Source organism: Cajanus cajan, chromosome 8 (assembly GCF_000230855.2).
Source record: "Cajanus cajan strain Asha chromosome 8, NIPB_CcT2T_4, whole genome shotgun sequence".
NCBI classification, from domain to species: domain Eukaryota; kingdom Viridiplantae; phylum Streptophyta; class Magnoliopsida; order Fabales; family Fabaceae; genus Cajanus; species Cajanus cajan.
This window is the reverse complement of record NC_138524.1, coordinates 2,612,881-2,636,906: the sequence shown is the minus strand read 5'-3', so window position 1 is coordinate 2,636,906 and position 24,026 is coordinate 2,612,881. Positions and strand designations below refer to the sequence as shown.

Below are 24,026 nucleotides of genomic sequence, written 5' to 3'. Positions count from 1 at the left end.
ATGGGCATTGGTTTGTAGTGGATTATTCACTACGATGGTACTTAATTTCTTTGTTGATTTCAATTTGCACTATCTGAAATCATAACTGGTATTCATGGCAGAGCTAGTATGCTAAGGGGAAAGGTTTCTCAGAATCTGCACAAAGTGTGCGGCTATGAAGATAATAATTTATAACCATTACTATTTATTACGTACACAAGGGGAAATAAATTATAGAATGTTCAGTCCAGGTTTAGAGGAAATAAATTAAGGATATAAGATTATATAAAACAAAGGGGAAAGCCATTGGTACGCTTTGAGCTTTGTGTATGCCAAAGCCTTCAATATATTTTGAACTTTGTGTATCCGAAAGTTTGTCTATTTTTTGTGCATTGAAATGAATTAGAGAAACGTGACTTACACACAATCTTTATATCTGATTCACACATCAATACCATTTCTTGTTCATTTTTTTCATCTAAATCATTGAATACTCACCTATGAGAGCAATTTTTATGGAGCGGAAGAGTAAATATTATGTATATTTAATTTATTTTCTTCAATTATATGAAAAAACTTGGGAAAAAATCATTTTTTTCTGAAGATTTAATCATTTTTAAAGTAATATAAGGGACTTACAATGGTAATTCTCAAGACATGTAAAATTCTTGACAGTAAAAATTACTAGTGCTTTCTTTAGATTAGGAATAAAAACATAATAGAAAAAAAATGTCTTAATGAGAAAAAAAGAAATAGAGAAATTGCTTTTCTACTTGTTTGAATGAATAAAAAAAGAATGAAAAAATAATTAAATATTTTTAAATTAATTAAAAATAAACTTAACTTAAAAAACATGAACTATTCATTATAGCATTTTTCTAAAATAAATTCTTTTTATTTCATAAAAACTGATTTTTTAAACAAAAATTGGGAACTTTTCCCCACCCATTTCTCAGCTCATGATGAGAAAATGAGAAAATTATTTTTGTAGGAAGTCCTACAAATTTAATCTCCTTTAATTTTCATTTATCCAAACCTTAGAAAACTATTGCTTTCTTCTTATTTTCTATCTTTCTAAATAAACCCAACCAAACAGATTTTAAGGCGAGGAAGCACAATTAACTTAGAGTACAGCCACTCTATTGACACGTATAAAAGTAATGCTTGCATCATTAAAATTGTTACAAGAATGTTACATCGTGTATCTCTTGCAATACACCAAAAAGCTGTTAAACAGGCATCTAAAAATAAATCAATAGAAGAAGAAAAAATTGTAAGCATTACAAGTGCCAACCGTTGATCGAGTACCTCATAAAGTCAAGTGAACCTCAAAACCAACTGTGTTGAGGAAAGTTCAATTCTGGCACACTAATTGGTAGGAAATTTTAATTTGACTAGGCTTTGCTTTGGTTTACTGAAAAGGAAGTGGAACACCCTGGTTCTTGTTGACAATAGCCATTGCCTTGTAGCGAGTACCCATACCAATAGGAACACCTTCATCGCCTCCTTCCCAAAAGGGTGCTTCACCATCACCTACAAGACGCCAGTACCCTGTCCTCAATGACTCAGCCTGCTCCTCCGTGCAGTTTTGAAGGAGTGCCTCAACACGAAAATTTATTCCAAGCCCACCAAGAAATTCAGATTGAGTAATTGGCCCATGAACACACACTTCACCTGCATACATCTTATTAAATTAGTCAGAAACTAATCTTTACTTTTTGAGCTAAAGATCTATTTTGGTAAATTTCTCCAAAATCTCTTCTAGTAGAGAAAAATAGATACAACATATAAAATAAACTTTTATAAGTTAAAATTAGTTTATTAATTTGCTAATTTTGTAAAAATGCTCTCTATTAGCTTCTTCAAAAAATTATTTTTAATTTGTACATAAGCTAGATTTAGCTTACATAAAAGTTTAATTTGATTTTCTTTCCTTTTTTTTTTTCCTAAAAATGTTTCTGGAAATATTTATTCAAACAAACCCTAATATGTATACTTCTCATGTCTGATTCTAATCATAATACTGTGTTACAACTATAAGCATTTGGAAACACACCTGAAGCTTCCTCTGCAGAATGCCTAATGGAAGCAAAATCTACATATGCACTGAGATCAGCTGATCCGGGATTGTCTAGAAGGTTCACAAACTTGTGTTTCCGAATTGCCTGCGCAATTTGCATACATCATAGAAGAAAAGCATGAGGAAGGAAACACAATCTAAATATCAACCACCCTATCAAATGGAAATATTGCCAAGTCCAACATGTTGTGCTTGTTGTTATTAACTCAATGGTATTACAAGACAAGATAAGACAAAATTTGGAATTAGGATACAGGATACTATACTTGGGATACGTAACACAGTAAAACTAGAAAGCAAGACTTTTAAGAATAGGATGGAAAAGATGCTAGACCTGGAGACTGTCCGAGATTACTCCGTCCAAGCCATAGTCAATGATTAGAGCTCCACCACCATCAGAACTTATCCTTTCAACAATGGTCTGGGTCAACTCCATAGCTTTGGGGCAAACTTCAATTTGATTGAGTTTTGCGATCTCCTCAGGTGCAGCCCACTGGCACCGCTTTAATAGAAAGAGAGTAGCAGGTGTAGGCTGTGGAGAAAGAACAAAACGAAACCTATTCGATATATGTAAGTATCAATACACTAAACCCAGAAGAAATACAATTTCAAGAGCAGATACATTACAATACTTACGATGAATCTTCTGCCACATCAACCATTTTCTCACTCCAGCCACGAGATGCTTTCTGTAGAACCCAAAAAAAGAAATCATGCTTCAAAGAAATGTAACACCAAGAGCAATATAAAAAAGGTAGGAATTGACAGAGAAGTTGGAGTTTATTTGTTTTACAACACTTATATAAGGTATAGTATGACATGACTTAGATTCTAAAGGACATTAAGGAATAAAAGTAAAACTACAATTTGAGCAAGCTCAAACTCTTTGAAACAGAAAGTTATTGGAAATTTGGATTTGTTTAAACAAGAGGGAAGGCAACAGTTGAGGTTCAAATTTCAAACCATTGAACGCATCTTACATTTTATTCACCCCCTTGATATGCCAACCAGTAAGATAGCATTATAGCAAAGGCCTAGTAGGTAGATTAACTCAAATGAAGTGCCAGTAAAAATTAAAAAGAATAACAAAGGATAAAACCATTGAATGCTGAAGGACAAATTGTAAAGACACTAGAAGAATTATTGAAAGCATAAAATTGCAGAATTTCAAATTTCCTAACTTAATTGTGCAGCTTGATAGATGTTCTTAGATGTAATTCAACTTAACAGCACAAACATTTTATTACCTGAAACTGATGAACCGGTAGGGCATCAAAGAACTCATGCGCAATAATAATTGTTGGCGCTGGAGCACAACAAAAGCAATAACTTGGTCAGGGCATTATTAGAATATAGTTCAATAAGATATTTAATAGTAACACGGAACAGAAAACAAATTTAGAATTTCATATAAAAAAGTTGAACATCATACATATTTTATGCCCAAAAGTCTTTTTTCATTGGAAAAGCATTACATACATCCTGAAGGAACCTGCTCCAGTGTAGCATGCCATGACACAGGAGTGCCAAACGAAGACCTGGCAGTTATTTTATCAGAATCTTGACCAGCATTCTCATCATCAATGCATTTCAAGTTCTGGTGCTGAAGCTTCTGTAATGCTGGACTACATTCCACCAAGTGCACATGCAATGACTCAATGAAGTTCTTAAACTTTGAAGCACCCTACAAGAAGTTAAGAACTTTGTTTACTAGTAACTATGATATGATGCCTTCTGTATATGTAATTGAGAATGTAAAAACAAAAGGTTCATATAGAAATTTGAGCATAAAAACAAATCATACACGAAGGAGATCAGCCATGAGAGTTCCTCGTCCCGGGCCAAGCTCAACTAGATTTACTCTTTGGGGTTGTCCCATTTGCTCCCAAAGACACATCACCCAGACACCAACCATCTATGTTTGAACAAATTAGGGATTAGAAATAGAATCCTTGTGTCATTGACAAGCTTTAACTCTAGTAGATACCCCAACAGACATAATTAATTAAGAGTCTGGTTAAACAAATTTATCTGATATTTTAGTAAGAAGAAAAATTGAAATAAATTTTTTCATAAACTAAGATTAGTTTATACATAAATAAAAAATAAGATTTTAGAGATATTAATGGCTAAGAGCTTCTATAAATTAGTTTATGGAAAAACTTATATAATTTTTCTTCCTATTTTTCTCTCTAGAAGTCCTTCTAGAGAATTTTACTCAAACATGCCTGAATGGATAATTCACTTGACCTCACCTCACCGAACATCTGGCTAACTTCAGGAGAGGTGATAAAATCACCCTCTGCTCCAAAAACATCTCGATTGATGTAGTACCCAGCTTTAGGATTTGTCAAAACTTCGGACATGTACTCACCTAGGGAAATAGGGCCTCCCCGAAACTGATAATCACGAGTAACGTGAATCAAAAACGGCGAGACCCAAGTGGTAAAAATTCAATTTTTATGATGTGAAAATTGGATTAGAGGGAATTAGACAGAAAGAACCTTGATGATGCCTTTGAGGTGCTTGACGAGCTCAGAATCGGAAGTTGGGTGATGAGAATGCTCTGGCACAAGAGAGAGATTGAAAAGTTGAGTGGAAGAGTTCAATAGGAAAAGAAATGAAGGAGAATTGAAGAGAGTACCAGGTGGGTTGTAAAGGGAAGAACGGTCAATGGAGATTGTAGCAGCAGTGGTCTCTGAAGGAGAAGAACAAAGCCTTCGATAAAGCCTTGGCACTGCGTATGTGGGACGATGAAGTGAGTAACATTGGCGCAACACTTTTCTCAGCATTTCTTCTTTCTTTTTGCTTCGAAACAATCACAGACACTAATGGGTTTTATATGGAACAAGAATTAAGATTGCTCTTATATTATATTTATATGGTGGTGATCCCATTTTTCTCTCCATAGGTATTTTAATACGATTTTATGAGGCAAAAGAATAGTTCATTGATTAAAAAATAAATAAAAATTACTAAACATCTTTTATTTTTATAAGACACTCAGCATGTAGAAAGTGAGGTGTGTGCTTTTGTGTTTATATATATATATATATATATATAATTTATAAATGTTAAATAAAAGAGATAATAAATTTTAAATATCTCTTAAAATAAATAAAAATTAAAAAGTAATATTTTATGTATAGTATAAATTACTAGATGTACTGTAATAAGATTAAATAATTTAACTTGTTATAATATTAAAATATACATTATTAAGAGTGAAAATAATATTATATATTTATATGTATTACGTTAAGAAAATATTGAAAATTTAGTGGGGACATATGCCCCACACCTTTGCTTACATATATGTCCTTGATCATCATAGTTCATTATAATAAAATGTATTCATAGCAAAATTTCAGTGAAAAACTTCATTAAAAAATTAGAAAAATTAGATTTTTCTTACTAATTTTTAAAATTTTCTAAGAACTTAACATTATCAACCTAAGACTTTTTTTTTTACTTTTTTTTAATTCTCTTTCACTTTATTAAAAAAAGTAAATTATATTTCTATACCATTAATTATTTTTTCGATTAAACTCCTATCATGATTTGTACCTTAAGTGTGAAAGAAAAATGATTATCATTTTACATAATGTGTATGTTAGTAATGTTACTATCATAAACTAGTTGTGTGACATTAAAAAAATTAATAAGTTAAGTTTATTAGTTCTCGTCTTAACTTGAATTATCATGGTAATTTTTCATTTTTGAGACTTAATGAATTAGTGTATTTTTAACGTATAAATACTTGGAAGAAGAGATAATATTAAGCAAGATTTGTTGTAATTTTAAAAAATTGACAAACTGATGATGAAAATGTGGAATGTTGGGTTGATTTACAACTTGTAGTCAATGAGGTTCAATCACAAGGAACAGATTTGCATCCCTTTCTTGTGGGATTGTCATCAACTCATCATTTAGTAGAACTTCGTTTCTAGGTTAGGATTGCATTTTATGTACATGAATAAAGCATTAGGGCATTATTTTTCATGATTCACTTGTTTAAAAAGTCATTCTAATATAAATTTACTTACACTATTCACTTTGTCTCTTTCATTGTCTTAATTTTAACTTTTAATCATTATAATAAATTATTAGTTTTTATTTTTATACATGCATAAAACGTCAAGTTTTAATATGTCATTCTTTATGATAATGTTATAAAAATTATTAAATGAAAGTTTTTATGGGATTTTAACAATAATTTCATCAACTTAACAACATTATTTATTAATGACAATGATAATAATATAATAATATCTTATTTATGATAAATAATTTATATTATGATATAAACTTACTTTTACTTATTAATAGTTTATTTTAAAAATATTAAAATTTAATTTATAAATAAATATGATGAATAAAAATTGAATAAGATAAGAATTTAAATTATTCTGAAAAACCTCTTATTAAAAATAAAAAAAATCTAAAAATACTTTCATTAAAAATAAATTCCTAATAATATTATCACTCGAAATAGTAAATCGTGTTTAGTTTATAAAAACAATTTTAATTAAAATTGATTTTTTTTTGGTTTTTTATTTGCATATATTTCTAAAAAAAATTCATCTTAAAATAGTTATATATATATATATATATATATTTATTTATTTTTAATTTTTAAAGAACATAAAAATTTGATGTGGACACAACAATACTTATAATTTAGTATTTTGTTTTTTAATTTTCAATAATTATTTTAACTTATGTAAATCATTTGTGATATAGTAACATATTGCTCCATTTAAAATATCATTTAACAAAAAAAATTTCTAACCGACAAAAATTAAATAAACACATAAAAATTATAGAAACTAAAATAATCAAAATAATGGGCAATTGCATTTTTATCCCTTAACTATAACAATTATAACAATTGTGCAATTAAATAATCAAAATATTATAGAAACTAATTTTAATTAAATAATGAATGCTTAATAATAATAGCTTAAATATGTTATTAATAAATTTTATTTAAATATTTTATTAAATAATTTATAAAAATAAAAGGATTAAAATTATAATTTAATCGATATTTTTCAGTTTTTAAAATTAGTATATGAGAAAAAAAAAATATTTTGACCAATTAATCAAACAAACAATATTATTAGTTAATGATTAAATTCATTAATGTTGGTCAAGGCTATACTTAAAAAACATATTTTTCTTCTACCAAATCTTATTAAAAAATTACAGGAAAAAAAATAAAGAAAACAAGAAATAATTAAAATATAATTCAACAAAAATAAAAAATAAAGGAGACATATAAAAATTATATATATATATATATATATATATATATATATATATATCATGCCTTTGTATTAAAAAAGTAAAAAAAATGATAAATAAAGAAAAGAATAAAAATTTAAAATTATTATTATGTTTGTTTTAAAAAATTTGTAGAGCGCAATTTGAAAGTGTTAAAAAAAATAGTAGTTATTATATAATATATACTATTATTTTAGACACGTTTAATTAGGATTTTAAATTTGTACCTTTTAACTAAAATATATATTATTATTAAGGAATAAAACATCAGACAAAAATATATGCATAAAACAATCACTTTTATAATAATTATACTTTGGAAAGGAAAAAAATATTTTGTGATTCTAATTTTTAAAAAAATTAAAAATAATAAAATTGATGATTATTATGTGAATAATTAACAAAAATAAAGATAATTATAAAAAAGTAAAGATAATTATAAAAGTGAAAAAGTTATAGATATGAGTGAAAAGTTTGTCAAAAATAGTGAAGAAGAATGATAATTAATATATTTATATGTATTTATAGATAAAATGATCTTATGATAATGGAGACAAAACACGGTTGAATATTTTAACATCTTTATTTAATAATTCAGATATAAATAATTCAGATATAAATGATAGACATAATTTATGAACAAGTAATTGTTTTAATTAAATTGAATTAATTAGATATCAAGAAGAGATTTATAGACTACAATGCCTTGCATAATCTGTTAAAGAACAATTTCGTGTAGTTTATGAACTAACATGAAATTTCATGCCTTATGAGTAATGTACTTCACAATCAGAATTTAGCACGACACCTTGTCATAATAATGCATTTTAGTTACCCTCTTTTTCCTATTTGAATTTCAAAGATAATGTCACAAATCCTAACAATAACAAATTTATAAGAGAGATAATGTCTTGATAAAAATTATAAATAAAAGTTTTGAAGAGTTAGGATAAAAATTATAAATAAAAGTTTTGAAGAATTAAGATAACAAATGAAGAAATTATCTTTAATAAGAGAGATTACCCGATGAAAATGGATTATACTGTTAAAAATCTATAAATAAATAAAAATTATTCAATGAAAATTTCACCAAAAAATTAATTATTATTGTAGAAAATATATTTGTTATACATTGAAACTTACTCAAAACAAAATAATCCTATATTAAGTAGTATCTACTAATAGTCTTGTATAACCCATCATTTAGAAACAATATTGTCTTTGTATCACCGAGAATTTAGAAATAACACATATCTTGTAAAAAAAAAAAAAAAAGAATTGAACAACGTCAAACTAGATTTAGAAATTATTCTAAACCACATTCCTATTCAAGTGTTTCATAATTTAAAAACAATGTGTTAATGTTTTTTTTCTTCTGAATTTTAATACTGTTTAGAATTTATTTAATTTTAATATAATTCAGCTATCTCACTCCATCAAACTTTAAAAGGGTGGAGTAGTTTTGTTTGTGTTATAATTATTTCTTCCACGCTAGTCAATCAATTTTTTTTTGGTATACCATTGTATCTATTTTTTTTAATTAGATTCAACTTAGAAAGCTCTAGAAAAACTAATATTAATAGTAAATAAAATCGGGAACATGTTTATTAAATTCATAATTTTAACACTTAATATAGAGAATGTGTCTGACCACCTTTTAACACAATACATTTGTGCCAAGTTATTGAAACAAATAATAGCAATCAAACTAACAATTCTATAAATTTAGACCGCAAAGTTCTGATGCGCCACATAACTCTGATGCGACACATGCGCCACATGAACTCTGATGCACACATGTTTACGACAAATACACTACACAACTATACATATGCACAATTAACACAATCAAAATAAACTTTATTGATTTTGAAACATCCAAGTTTATGCTAAGATACCAGCCCATCAGAAATTGTGTAAAACATCACCGCTTTCTGCTATAACTATATTAATGCAATAGTCAAGTCCTAATGGGTGAACTCTAATGGGTGAACTCTGATGCGACACATGCGCCACATGAACTCTGATGCGACACATGTTTACATTTCTCTGGACAAATACACTACACAACTATACATATGCACAATTAACACAATCAAAATAAAACATCCAAGTTTATGCTAAGATACCAGCCCATCAGAAATTGTGTAAAACATCAGCGCTTTCTGCTATAACTATATTAATGCAATAGTCAAGTCCTAATGGGTGTCCCGATATCCATTGGCTATATATTACACTGAATCAAAAACCGAATGAACAGGGCAAATAGTAATGAAATCATTATTAATTCCCATGTACCAGGGTTCTAATTATTGACAGTCATAAGACAAGTAAACAGATACTTTCTGAAACAAATACACATGAATGAAGTGTATAATTTTACTTTTAGACTTCCAATCTTATAAATTTTTCAGAACAGAATTTTAGACTTCCAATCTAATAAATTTTTCAGAACAGAACCCTACCAGCAGTGCAAACAAAGTCCTAATATCTAACTACTGTGTAAATAAAATAAAGGTAATTAGAATAGTTATTAGTCAGAAGGATATCATGGGTCAACCCATCGTATTTATAAATAAGAGGTAACTTGGTGGCTAACAGGATAGTTATTCATTTGTAAATAGAGCATTAGCTCTTTTTGTAAAAAGAGAAATCCTTTGCAGAGGCGAATGAGAATTACTATCTTATTTTGTGTTATTTTTGTAGTCAAGAAATAAATCTTTCTTCTCTTTTCTCTTTACAATTTTTTTCCCAACATATTGCATATTTTCTCTTTACAATTCTTTTCCTAACATATTGCATATAAATAAATTGGAATAGACCAGGCCAATGAAGACAGCCATAGAAGCACCAAAAAAATATAATTATATATATGGTAATGGTAATATACCCATTGTTTTAAAATTACAAGGTGGAACAAATCTATGATCCATATGCATGTATACTCCTAAACAATAAAATTGAAAAGAAAACAAAAACTCGAGCTAACAGCCCCCTCAAACCAAAATTTTCAAGAAAATCATATTAAGTCTGTATAAGAACAATGACACAGCCTCTGGTTAACAATTTCAAAGATGCTGCAGGCTGTATTTATAAGGGTGACCAATTCATGCAATTAACTAGAAGCAACAAAATAGCAATATGTACCCACAATGGCGGATTTCAACATCTGAATCTCCCACAAACCAAGCCAAGCCTCAGCTACCATAATGTTGAGTCCGAGCAGCCATATTGGCAACCTGAGCTTGCAACTGTGCTGCCCTAACCTTGGCGGCGGTGGCGCGGTGAAAGAATTGCTCCCGGGACAGCGCCCTCACACTCCTCAAGTACTGATCAAACGGCACAGCCCCCACCTGAAGCGCCTTATCCAAGGCGTAAAGCGTGTCCTCAATGGCCAAATCCGCCGCAGTGCAATCCAGCATCTGCTTGGATAGCACATCGACACAGTCAAACGCATCCTCGGGATTCTCCAAGCCCGCCATCTTCTTCCCCTGGTTGTCCCTCAACCACCCTTCCAAAACATCGGTGTTCATCAACACCATCTGCAGCTGCTGCTCCAGCGCCTCCATCTCCGCCTGCATCTCCTTCAAACCGCCGTTGAGGCTCTCCTCCCGCTGCTTCAGCACGCCCTGCAAGGTGAACAGCCCCTCCATCTCAGCCTCCCGCGTCTTCCTTAGGGAAGCAACATCGCCGTGCACCATCTCCACAAGCTTGTTAATCGCGTTTCGCTTAAACACCTCGGAAGGATCCTCCGTGGACTGAACCCTAGGAGCAGGGTAAGGGGAAGGAGGGTAAGACCTGGGAGGGTAAGTCCTAGGAGGTTGGGAGTGGCCGTGTGCACTTCCAAAACTAGAAGGGGAGTTTCCAAAATTGGGAGGAGGATTGGGGTTAGGGCTAGGGTTAGGGTTGGGGTTAGGGTTAGGTCTGCGTTGGGAATATAGGGGAGGGTCGCGACCGAAGCGGAGGCTGAGATCGAGGACGAGATCGACGAGGTTGGAGCCAGGGTAGACCCAATCGTGAAGGTAAGGGACGGAGACTAGGCCTGAAGGGTTAACGTGAGGGTGGGGGCGCTTGATGATCATGTCGCGCGTGGGGTTGACGTAGACGCAGGGAGGGTGGCGAGGGTAAGATTCCATGAGCCAGATTATGACGGGGATGTTGTACGTGACGCCTTGGAAGGTCATGGGGATGGTGCCTTCGGCTTGGAGGAGGTTCACCGAGCGACCGTCGTTGTGCGTGAACGACGCCGTTTTGGGTTCGAGGGAGGGGAAGGCGGTGGTGAGGGACACCAGTTGCTGCCGGATGAGCCACTTTGTGTCCTCCGAATACGGGACGGCGGAGGGGCCGCGCTGGGAGAGGACGGAGTTCAGGAACTGAGTCACCGCCGGTTGAACCATGCCGATTGATGCAAGCGTGTGTGTGTGTGATTGGGTTGCTTACAAGAGAAGAATGGGTTTGCGTTGCGCGTGAGGAGAAGGAGATGGGGTTGATAAGTTTCACAGTTCACACATTCCAATTTTCTCTTCTCCGGAATGAATCGCAAACCACGTCACTGTTTGTTTATATTTTTCTTGAGCCTCTTCTTTTCTTGTTCGGTTTCACCACAGCTTCTGGGAACACTTCCCTTTTACGTATTGCTTTAACGTTTTTTAAAAGAAACAATTAAATGAATAACTAAATATATTTAATATTTTAAAATATAAAATGCATTATACTTTTTTGCTTCATAAAGGATTGATTAATAAGAAAAAGTTGTGATAAGATTTAGAATTATTCTTTTTGTCTCTTATGCAATTTTTTTTTCAAAATAATTAATTTTTATTCTAATATTTAGTCTATTATGTTCTTTCATATTTTTTTTTAATTTAAAAGTTTTTAATTTTCATAAATTAAACTAATTAATTTATCTTTTACTCACAATTCATTAAACAAAATATTAACATACGTCTAAAAACTCAACTCAGTTTCTTCGAACCTTAATTGTATCAAATTTCCAACTTTTTATTAAATTTCTTAATTCTAAGCTTTTAATTTAATTTTCTATTTCAATTCTATCGAAAGTTCCTTATATTTGAACAAAAACTAAAGTTTAAGAATATTCAATATTATAAATTAACAAAAAGAATAATTTTTTTAAATTTTAAAAATAAAGGAACTTAATTAGTTCAAAAAATTCCAAAAAAAAAACTATAATTGGACATAACTCAAACTCAAAAATTAACAATATGATGAAGTTTTATTTTAATATAAACATTTTCAACTCATAAATTGAGACTTTAAAAAAAATGCTTTCCAACGAAGGTGTTAGAAATGGGCAATAATCGATGCTAATGAATACAATATTCCCGAGTAATAACCGCGTATAGGTTTACTAATATCACTTTTAGACTTCTAGTCAATAACATATTTAACTCTTTAATATAATTCATACTAATATCAGTGTATTTACTAGACTTGTATGTTATAAAACTTAAAAGTGACATCTCTGTAATTGAAGCCATAAATGTAGCAGCACATGATGAACGTAAGCAAGTTCTGCCATTACAACAAATAATGGATTCAGCTTTAAACCAGTAATAAAATAGAGACTATCAAACCACGTATACCACATTTAATTCAAATACGACATTGAAACATCACTCTGGTCCAGGACATCAGACCCTAAAAATCCTCAAGACCAAAAAACAAACTAATCTTGTATGTCCTACATAATTGCTATGCAAGGCCCTCTCCCTGATATTACATAAATTGACTGTGGTACCTAAATTAGTAAAATGCAATTCAGGCATGACCTGAAGGTGTTAAATCACAATATCTTCCACTTCTTCTGAACTGCGACAGTAATCATTGCAATACAATAAGCAGCACTTAGAGGATACTCCGAAACTGCAAACAGGAAGCATAATGAAGTGAGCAACTACCAAATATCCTGACCGGTGTAAATACAAAAAAGTTGACAACAAATTTTTAGGAGAAGTGAAAATAATCAGCAGCTTTTACTCAGTTTAACCACATCGTTTAACCATTTAAATTGGGCTCAATTTAAACACGACCTATATTTTTTATGTGAAAGACAGTAATGTTTGGCTTGAAAGCAAAACATCCCATTTTGGTTGTGTCTGTGGCCATTATATTATAAAAATGTGTATTAGTTGCAAGATTGTGGTTACTCTCTCATAAAAATGTAATAAAAGAACCAAAGAGGAATACTGCTCTGCTTGGCTGAGCAGATACATGTATTTGCCCATTTTATTAAAACTAGTCTAGTCCAACCTTGGCCGTCGATCATAAACCTGCAAAGGAAGTTTTGCCAACAAATCTAGAAAAGCTTTACTTTTTATTCTTTTTACAAGGAAAGGAAAACCAGATCAACGGAGATCAGGTAGTCTAACCCGTTTAAATTTTGCAAAATTCACAAAACTCTTCATTCATTGTTTTGGAATTTGATCAGACAAATATAAACATCAATCAGAAACCTCTAATATTCGAAACAATAGCATAAAAAAAACTCCCATGTTTATACATGAGGGGAAATGGAAATCAGCTAACACACACTGAAGACAGAAGAGTCAAATCAATTAAGCCAAAAGGGACATGACTTTCACGAGTATCTATAATTATTGAGAAGAGAGAATATTAAAAAAAAAAAGTATGAATAAACATACTTGCTACATAATCTTCTGTATAATCTGTCTCAATCTTCCCATGGGCCATTGCTCCTACCTGAAATTATATATTATGTTAAACGTTAAGCATCTACCGAAACAATAACAATATAGAAATTAAAAGTTGAACTCGTAATTATAATAGTACCACAAAGACAAGGTCCATATTGTTGGGAACAGTGGATACGTAGTCATTCATATCTACAAGCTTTTCTGAACTATATGATAGACCTGACATTAAAAGAAAGCAAACACTTCAATTATTTTGAATGTATTGATAAAATAACTTATAAAAAGAGAAAGATAAACACATAAGTGAACATTAGGATTCAGGAATACCTTGCAACATTTCCTATGTATGTCTAACAAAAATAAACCTTCAAAACAATCATGTGCAACCCTGAAACCATTTAGAAAACAAACCCATTCAAGAACACAACGTACCTATTTTTCGCGAGTTGACAGGCAAATACTGTGTCACAGGGTTCTTGACAGTACGGAGAAGTTTTTCACGCTTGCCAACAGCAGATATGCTCAATTTTTGAAGCAGTTCCACTGCAGAATAGTAAAGTTTAGTAGTCTTACTTAACCTCACAGAGAAAATGAGGCACAGGAAATCAAAAAGACTAACTAAGACTTACACATGACACCAGCGAAACGTTTGAATGTTCTGGGAATACGAACAAAGGGCTTAACCTCTATAAGGACACCTTTTTCAGTCTTTATGTATACTGTTCGCAATCTCCCAGATTTATTCAGTGGACTATCCAAAATAGATAAAAGGGACTGGAAACAAAGCACCATTGAACATAAAATCAGGTTTAAAATTATAATAAATTGAAAAAAAGATAGCGAACCATTTTAACAGCATAACCTCAAACAAGCAATTTTAATAGCAAAATTAAGACCTGATGCGTAATGTCGGGCCTGTAATCACCGGGATTCTTGTTATTTTTGCGGAGGAAATTGGCATGGTCGTCGGAGTTCAAAAGCTGATATGTCTGTACAATGAATGATAGCAAAGAAAAATAATTGATTGAAAGTAATGAAGAAAAGGAGAATAAGAAATTGAAGAGTGTGAGGAAGTGGAGTACCTTGCCAACTTTGGCGACTTCCAATGAAGCTTTTTCGAGAATGAAGATGACGTTGGGTTTGGTAGTGTTGTTCTCGCTTGGCGCAATTGGAATACCGCTCAATTCATTGTCCTCGGTTGAAGCTGGTGTTGGTGTTGGTGTTGCTTCTTCGTTCTCCGCCACAGTTCTCTTCCGTGTTGGCGTTGGTTCATCGTTCTCGACCACAGTTCTGTTTGGCTGTTGGGCTTGTTGGTCTTCTTCTTCGGCGTCGTATTTGGGTTCGGCGTGCTTTCGCTTCCGCCCCTTCACACCGTAAGGTCGCGTCATTGTTTCGCTCCAAACACTACCTATCCTAGGGTTTTTGTTTTTGTATTTTTGTTAAAGGCCGTATAATATGGTATGGTACACCCCAAACCGTGGTCCAACAGTGGTTGGATGAAAACCTAACCGTTGGATGTGTGATAAAAAAATATATTGATAAAATTATGTTTAATTGCATTTTTTCATTCTCTTTTATTGTGAATTTAGTCATTCTGCTTTTCAAATTTGATATTCACTTTGTAATTTTGATTTACGAGTGTCTTTTAACTTCACATTTAGAAATTAATAGTGTCAACAATTTTTGGAAAGAGTCAAAAGTTGTATTTTATTTTATTAAAATATGTGTCTATTCATGAGAAAAAATTCAGTTACAAGAGTTGTATTTTTTCATAAAAGAAAATATTGTTAAAATAATTTAAAAAGTTGCATTATTTCCTAAAAGTATGTATTTAATAATGTGGTTCATGGTGCAATTTGATTTAATTTTTTTACTTTAAAAACGCTCAAATCAAATCAAATAATTTAAGTGTAACTTAATTTGATTTGGTTTGATTTGAATATATTATGAAATTCAAATCAACCTAAATTAATTTTATTTTAGTTTGGTTGATATTGTGATTTTTAAAATTTATTTTTAAATTATTATTTAAAATTAATTAAAAATATTATATTGTTTTATTTGTTTAAAATTCGTTGGTTTAAAATTTGCATGTAAAAATAAATTAAAAGTATTTAATATTATTTATTATTTTATTATTTTAGTGAAAATATTTTTTTAATGCAATTTTAGTTATCATATATATTTTTTCATATTAAATATTTTTCTCATATATAATTTGTTATTTAAGATAAAATTATTTTCAAATGTTATAAATAATATATAATTTTTTATTTCAATATTTACTTTATTAGTTTACAAATTATAAATACCTTTTAAATCAAATATATTATAATATATATTTTTGAAAAAAAAACTTTTTATAACTAACAATTTAGAAATTTATTGCTTTACAAAACTTTTTATGTTATGTATTAATTTTGTATAATATATATTTTTAAAAAAATATTCATATTTAAATACGATTCAGTTTAGTATGAGTTAGTTTCACATTTTAATCTAAAAATTAAACTGAATTACACTGTTTAAGAAAATAAAAATAAAAAACAATAGCATAAATATTTTTTTAACTAAACGATGCATTTTTTTATTTTCTAAAATGAGCTATTCGGGCCTTGAAATGGGTCAAATGAATTTCATCAATAAATAATAATAATAATAAATCAAAGTGTAAAGTTATTTACACAAATATATGCAAACAAATGAATTCATTTAAAAGATAAGTTATTTTAAATTTTAAAATAAAATATATATAAAGATAAAAATGTCTTAGTGTAACTCTAAAACAGAACTCTTGTGCCCAAATAAAAATAAATAAAAACAGCGTACTCTTAACTGGTGTAACTGCCACTGTCAATGAGTGAGTTACATGTATTCTTAGTTTGGGACGCAACCAAGAGAAGTAGAAACACTACAATGTTATTTCTGTTGTCATTCTAAAGTTGCCAGACGTGGATGACCAAGGAAAAAAAAGGTTAAAAAAATGGATAAATTTGATTTGAATAATTGACCAGTAATATTCCAGAGTGTCCAGTGTACCACCCATCAGAGAACGAATTTGAGGACCCTTTATCTACAAACTATTGCTCCAGAGGCATCTAAATTTGGAATGTAATAGTAGGTTATGAATGTATGAGTATCTCTCTTTTAAAAATGTTTGAAATAAAAGAATTTTCCATAAGTCACAAGTTAACGTAACATGTTAGTTTCATTAACAAATGTGTCATATTTGCTATATATCATCATGCGCATGTCACAAACTTCGACTTATCAGATGCGGAGATTTTTTTCTTCTCTAAATTCCCTTCTGTGGTCTCAGGCATTTATAAAATAGCTTCTCCTATTGTTGCCTCCATTTATGCTGTTGTTGTTTTAACCAAAGAGAAAGAGGACTTCAAGTTTCAAACTAGTGTACAACCTCTTCGACTTTCTGAGTGGAATGAGAAAGACAAGATGTCCTTTTCTACGGGAAGGTAAAAAAAATGATATGATCATGTTTTAAGTTTTTCACCAACTAAACCATGTAAATTAAGTAATTAATTGTTGACTTATATTATTTTCGTCAGAAACTACACGTTTCATGAATTTGAGGCTCTGGCAAAGGAGGCTTTTCTTAGTAGATTTCACAATTACGGGGATCTTGTTAATGATACAAGGCATAAATTTGGGAGCAAAACAAATTCTCTATTGTTCTCATTCATGTTGCAAATGAAATTACACTTATTTGTAGTTGAAAGAAAAACACAACGTTTACATCTTTAAATGCCTCTCATAATTCACACCATTAATATTATTAAAACAAAATAAAACTCCTAATTTAAGTTTCATAACAAATCTCCCCCTTAAACTTAAATGTTTTTCCCATCTCTCATTCCAATCAGCTTTTTGCAATTCTCCAGCAGTGTAGTCGGTAGTGGCTTGGTAAATATGTCTGCTGCTTGAACTCGGCTTCCGACATGCTCCAACTCGACTTTTCCTTGTCTGATTTGCTCTCGGATGAAATGAAATCGGACGTCAATGTGCTTGCTCCTTCCATGATTAACCGGGTTCTTTGCTAACTCGATTGCCGACTTGTTACCAACTCGGATCACAATCGCTTCATCTCGGATTACTCCCATATGCCTCAGTAAATTTGAAAGCCAAACTGCATGACATACGCTCCAAGATGCCGCCACGTACTCGGCCTCGCAAGTCGACAGAGTTACAATAGGCTGCTTCTTTGACAGCCAAGTAAAAGTCGTATTCCCGAGTATAAATACATAACCCGAGGTACTCTTCCGATCATCAACATCTCCACACCAATCACTGTCCGAGTAACCCACTAATCGGTAATCGTCCGATTTTGAATAGAAAAGACCAAGTGATAGGCTTCCTCGAACATATCTCAGAATTCTCTTCAAGGCCTTCCAGTGTGTGTAACTCGGATCCTCCATGAATCTGCTCGTTATCCCAACACTCAACATTAAGTCAGGTCTCGTGCTTGTAAGGTACCTCAGACTTCCGACTAAGCTCCGATATCTCCCAGAATCAGCTCGATCTCCTCCATCAAACTTTGAATGTTTTTTGCCTGGTTCCATTGGAGTAGAAACCGGATTGCAATCCTCCATTTTAAACTTCTTTAGGATTTCAAGTGCATACCTTTCTTGGGATATAAAAATCCCTTCATCCGATTGCTTCACTTCTAGGCCAAGAAAATATTTCATCAAGCCTAAGTCAGTCATCTCGAACTCCTTCTTCATTATCTCCTTGAACTCCTTAATCAGCTTTGCATTGCTTCCAGTGAATATGAGGTCGTCTACATAGAGAGCAACTACCATCATATCTTTTCCTGAGTTCTTTATGTATAAGGCATGCTCGTACGGACATTGCTCATACCCGTTTTTCTTGAAATACCCATCAATTCTTTCATTCCAAGCACGAGGAGCTTGCTTCAACCCGTAGAGGGATTTTCTCAATCTCAACACATTCTTTTCTTCTCCTCTCTTCATGTACCCGAGTGGTTGCTCAACATACACCTCCTCCTTCAGCACTCCATTTAGAAAGCCTGACTTCACATCCATCTGTAGGATTTTCCATTGTCTCTGAGCAGCTAACGAGATCAGAAGTCGGATTGACTCCATTCTCGTGACAGGAGCAAAAACCTCATCATAGTCAACTCCTTCCTTTTGTTTATAGCCCTTCACAACAAGCCGAGCTTTATAACGCTCAACTTCTCCCTCAGCATTCAACTTCTTTTTATACATCCATTTTACTCCAATAGGCCGAGCTCCTTCAGGATGGTTGGTCAATTCCCAAGTTTTATTACGTTCAATCGCTTCAAACTCCTCATCCATAGCTGTTCTCCACTTCTCATCTTGGACAGCTTTCTCAAAACTCAAGTCTTCAGAGTCGGCAAGAAGACATACAGCATGGACTTCACTTGTAGTGTCGTAAATTTCCCTCAGGCTTCTCATCCTTGGCTGTAGTAGCTCGGATTCTTCATCTGAGAGCTCGGTCGTAGTTATTGTTAAAGGTACAACAATGTCCGAGCTGGTTTCTTCTTCGGCCGAGTTACTCCAACACCATTGCTTTGTTTCCTCCACGTGAACATCTCGGCTCACCACCACCTTTTTGTTATCAGGATCAAATAACTTGTATGCTTTGGATTTTTCATCATATCCAATAAATATATACTTCTTGCTTCGATCTTCTAACTTTGTCCTCTGCTGTCTTGGTACTTGCCCATAGGCCAAGCTACCGAACACCCTAAGATGAGAAACACTTGGCTTCATGCCACTCCAGATCTCCTGAGGCGTCTTCTCTCCTAGCTTTGCATGTGGACATCTATTTTGCACATAGACTGCACACTGCACTGCCTCTGCCCAAAACTTCTTCGGCATATTCTTCCCTTTCAACATAGATCGAACCATATCAAGAATAGTTCGGTTCTTCCGTTCCGCTACACCATTTTGCTGCGGAGAATATGGGGCAATCAAGAAACGCTTAATCCCATGTTCCTCGCAGTATTTGTTGAACTCAACAGAAGTGAACTCGCCACCTCGGTCAGATCGGACTGCTTTGACAAATGTACTCATCTCTTTCTCCACCATCACTTTGAATTTCTTGAAGGTTTCAAATACTTCTAACTTTTCCTTCAAAAAATAAACCCATGTCTTTCTTGAGAAATCATCAATGAAAGAGACGAAATATTTCTTACCACTGAATGATTCTGGAGTTATCGGCCCACATAGATCGGTATGGATCAGTCCGAGTTGCTCCTTTGCTCGGTACTCAGAACTCCTTGAGAAAGAAGTCCTCGCGTGCTTCCTGATCACACATTCTTCACAGAACTTCTTTTCAAACTCCATTTTAGGCAGTCCAATCACCATCTCCTTTTTCACCAGCTCGGTCAACCCCCTAAAGTGAAGATGACCGAACCTCCGATGCCATTTCATGGCCTCATCCTCCAAATCAAGTTGCATGCATTCATCTCGAACTATTTTCAGTTCAAGTTTGTACATGCGATTTTTCTTCATCTCTACTTGAGCAATAAGCCTCCCGAGTTTATCCTTCAGTTGTAGTTCTCGGTCCTTCATCAGAACCGAGTACCCTTTCTCTATTAACTGTCCCATGCTTAGTATGTTGCTTTTGAGATCGGGTACGTAGTATACATCTCTAATCTCTCCGATTTTCCCATTTCTCTGTTGATATCGGATCGTTCCTCGGCCTTTAACAGTTACTTTTGAAGCATCGCCAAAAGAAACGGATCCGAACTCCTCCTTTGAAAGTATTTTGAACAACTGCTCGTCACCACACATGTGATTACTTGCGCCGGTGTCCAAGTACCAAACTGAGTTATCAGAACAACTCGGTTTGATCTCGGAAGAACAGCTCGGTTTGATCTCGGTTTCTGGAATAGTTGTCACCAGCAACAATCCTTCATCTTCTTCCTCGGCAAGGAAGTTGGTTGGTTCCTCCTTTTTCTTCTCGGACCTACAATCTTTGGAAATATGACCCAGATTTCCACAATTGTAGCATTTTATCGAGTAACACTCCTTGGCCACATGTCCATACTTCCCACAGTTATAACATTCAATAATGTTATTTGTGTTTGATCGGCCACCCCAGGTCTGACCTCGGCCTCCCCGCGCTTGACCTCGGCCACCCTGAGTTTGACCTCGGCCACGCCAGTTCTGTTGGCCGACATACTCATTACCTCGTCCTCCTCTTCCTCGACCACCTAGGCCTCTACCTCTTCCTCGTCCTCTATTATTCTGAGCATAGAGCACCTTCTCCTCCTTTATTGTCGCCTTTGCCTGGAGAGCTTGTTCAAGGGACTCCCCCTTCTCCTTCTTATTCTTCTTTCTCTGCTCATACGCCTCCAGGGACCCAGTAAGCTCTTCGACAGTGAGCATTGACAGATCCTTGGACTCTTCAATTGCACACACTATATTCTCAAAGTCATCTGTCAATGACCTTAAGATCTTCTCCACAACTCGGTTTGAGGGAAGATTCTCTCCATTCCTGTTTAGTTTGTTCGCCACAGTCTCCACCCGAGTAATGAACTCGGATACACCTTCTGACTCCTTCATCCTCATGTTTTCCAGTTCACCCCTAAGGGTTTGAAGCCGAACTTGCTTCACGCGTTCATCTCCCTTTTTTGCTTTCTCGAGTATGTCTCATGCTTCTTTTGAAGATTTAGCATTAGCTATCTTCTCAAAACCCGACTCGTCAACAGCTCGGTACAGCAAATACAGTGCTGCCTTGTCCTTTGCCCGAGCAACCTTCAATGCATTCAGTTGGGCATTTGTATACCCCTCAGTGGTCACCGGTTCCTCGTACCCATTCTCAACCACATCCCAGTTGTCTTGGGAGCCGAGAAGGGCCTTCATCTGCAGCTTCCAGTTGTCGTAATTGACATCTTTAGTCAATTTGGGTAATGGAATGCCATTAGTTAAACCTGTCATCTCTCTTGAGTGTATACGCTCCACTCACACACCTCACAAGAATTTTTTTCTCTTCTCACGGGCTGGGTACACCAGGTCGGATCAGGTCAGCTCAGGTCGGCTCACTCTCACCTCACGCACACAAGCTCTGATGCCAATTTATTAATGATAAAAGGCATAAATTTGGGAGCAAAACAAACTCTCTATTGTTCTCATTCATATTGCAAATGAAATTACACTTATTTGTAGTTGAAAGAAAAACACAACGTTTACATCTTTAAATGTCTCTCATAATTCACACCATTAATATTATTAAAACAAAATAAAACTCCTAATTTAAGTTTCATAACAGATCTTTCATCGATAGATGTGGAAAAAGGAGTTCTGGTGCGAGATGGGACGTGGAAAAAAGGGAAAAGTTCAGTATGGAATCAATATTGAGGATAGTGCCTTCTCATGTGACAAGCTAGGGAAAAGTAGATGGAATTTGAAGGTTAACTTCAGATTTTATGCTGACTCCATTTCTTGTTTTCCCCTTACATGTGGGGTGTGCATATTTATTGTTTGATCACTATATTCACATCTGATTTCCTTTTTATCAGAATTTCTCACGGTTTCCACAATCCACATTGCGTTTAGTTGACAATAAAATTTCCGTAAGAAAATGATTCTTGAAACTAAAATTGAATTTAAATACTTTTCTGATTATTAATCCCACCCGAAAAATTCTTAAGGGGGCAACTGATCCAAAGCTTTACATCGGGATGTTATTCAGCATGTTTGCATGGCATGTTGAAGATCACTATTTGTACAGGTATTTCTCATACTTAGTCTGTTGCACCATTGTCTCATCCTTTTCTTACATTGTTCAACAGTTTCTTTTATCTTTTATTTTATTTTCCAGCATAAATTATCACCATTCTGGTGCGAATAAAACTTGGTATGGTGTGCCTCCCCATGCGGGTTCTCAATTTGAAAATGTTGTCTTTAATCATGTATATTTATTGTAATAAAATCTTATCAAAACATGGAGAGGATGGGGCTCTTCAACTTCTCTCACAGAAAACATGTTTCCTCCAAATATCTTGGTACAAAATGATGTGGCGGTTTACAAGGCTGTGCAAAAAGCCAGGAGAGTTTGTCATCGCCTTTCCTAGAGCATATCATTCTGGATATAGTAGTGGTAATTTATTTATCTTTCTACATGTGTCTGTGTTTGTCTCAGTGAAATATAGAACATACTTATCTGAGATTACCATTTATCATTTATTTGATTTTTTTGTTAATTAGGCTTTAACTGTGGAGGAGCAGTGAATTTTACAATTGGTGACTGGTTTCCATTAGGGGCTGCAGCTAGTAAGCGTTATGTCCACCTCAAAGTGTTCCTATAATTTCTCACGAGGAACTTCTTTGTAAAGAAGCAATGGAGATTTACAAGTCCTTGAAAGTTGTAGATTCAAATAAAAACCTAATGACTTAATATATTATCATACCATTGTACTGTCTTTCAAGCATCTTATGCAATTTTATAAGGAGACCCTCTTGAAACTCAAAGGTTCAAAAGAGTCTTCAAATGTCACAAGTACATTAGAATGTCGAGAATGCAACAGAGATTGTTACCTTGCTTACACGTTGTGCGGCAAGCACTGCTGTTCTTATCCAATTTGTCTTTACCATGGTGAGAAAACACTCTTCATTTGGAGAATGTTTATTTCCATTGCTTCTGGTTGATGAACTTATTCCTCATTAATATACAACATAGTCCATGATGGTTTGACCATTATTTGTTACATGGATAATCAGTTGCACATATCTTCATTTTGTTATTATCATTATAATTTACTAACATAGTTTTTGGCTCTATTTTATATGCGTTCAGACAATAAATCACATAAGTGCTCTTGTGGAGGCATATATACCATCTTGAAGAGGGATGACATGTTGGAAATGGAAGATGCTGCTAAAAGACTTGAACAAGAAGATATCCGGTCCGTAGTATACGGAAAATGGATTGGTTACGGAGATAAGTAGCCTCTGTCATATATATTAAGCGAATGCATTCACAAGTATTATATTTTT

The 24,026-nt window shown here is 33.4% G+C and overlaps 3 protein-coding genes and 1 pseudogene across 4 annotated transcripts; 1 reads left to right on the top strand and 3 right to left on the bottom strand.

The window, feature by feature from the left end:
* Positions 1 to 1,121: 1,121 nt before the first annotated feature.
* On the bottom strand, positions 1,122 to 4,913 carry LOC109788533 (NADH dehydrogenase ubiquinone complex I, assembly factor-like protein (DUF185)). Of its 2 annotated transcripts, none has more exons than XM_020347277.3 (10): positions 4,704 to 4,910; positions 4,564 to 4,625; positions 4,315 to 4,458; positions 3,864 to 3,974; positions 3,539 to 3,743; positions 3,307 to 3,365; positions 2,696 to 2,748; positions 2,394 to 2,616; positions 2,036 to 2,144; positions 1,122 to 1,653 (listed from the first exon to the last, which is right to left on the bottom strand). In XM_020347277.3, the coding sequence occupies exons 1-10, from the start codon at positions 4,849 to 4,851 to the stop codon at positions 1,391 to 1,393; spliced, it is 1,377 nt and encodes a 458-aa protein (XP_020202866.1). In that variant the 5' UTR covers positions 4,852 to 4,910; the 3' UTR covers positions 1,122 to 1,390. The 2 variants fall into 2 exon arrangements, with proteins under 2 accessions (XP_020202866.1, XP_082918807.1); XM_083062681.1 differs by having other exon boundaries at positions 1,524 to 1,663; positions 4,704 to 4,913.
* Positions 4,914 to 10,189: 5,276 nt separating this feature from the next.
* LOC109788534 (protein ELC-like) lies at positions 10,190 to 11,970 on the bottom strand. Its single transcript, XM_020347279.3, has one exon. The coding sequence runs from the start codon at positions 11,740 to 11,742 to the stop codon at positions 10,543 to 10,545; it is 1,200 nt and encodes a 399-aa protein (XP_020202868.1). The 5' UTR covers positions 11,743 to 11,970; the 3' UTR covers positions 10,190 to 10,542.
* Positions 11,971 to 12,864: 894 nt separating this feature from the next.
* On the bottom strand, positions 12,865 to 15,446 carry LOC109788535 (uncharacterized). Its single transcript, XM_020347280.3, has 7 exons — positions 15,105 to 15,446; positions 14,919 to 15,011; positions 14,652 to 14,796; positions 14,455 to 14,565; positions 14,159 to 14,241; positions 14,011 to 14,068; positions 12,865 to 13,231 (listed from the first exon to the last, which is right to left on the bottom strand). Exons 1-7 carry the CDS (start codon positions 15,408 to 15,410, stop codon positions 13,152 to 13,154), a joined length of 876 nt encoding a protein of 291 aa, XP_020202869.1. The 5' UTR covers positions 15,411 to 15,446; the 3' UTR covers positions 12,865 to 13,151.
* A 6,868-nt stretch (positions 15,447 to 22,314) lies between these two features.
* Positions 22,315 to 23,978, top strand: LOC145950751 (lysine-specific demethylase JMJ13-like; annotated as a pseudogene).
* The last annotated feature ends 48 nt before the right edge of the window (positions 23,979 to 24,026 follow it).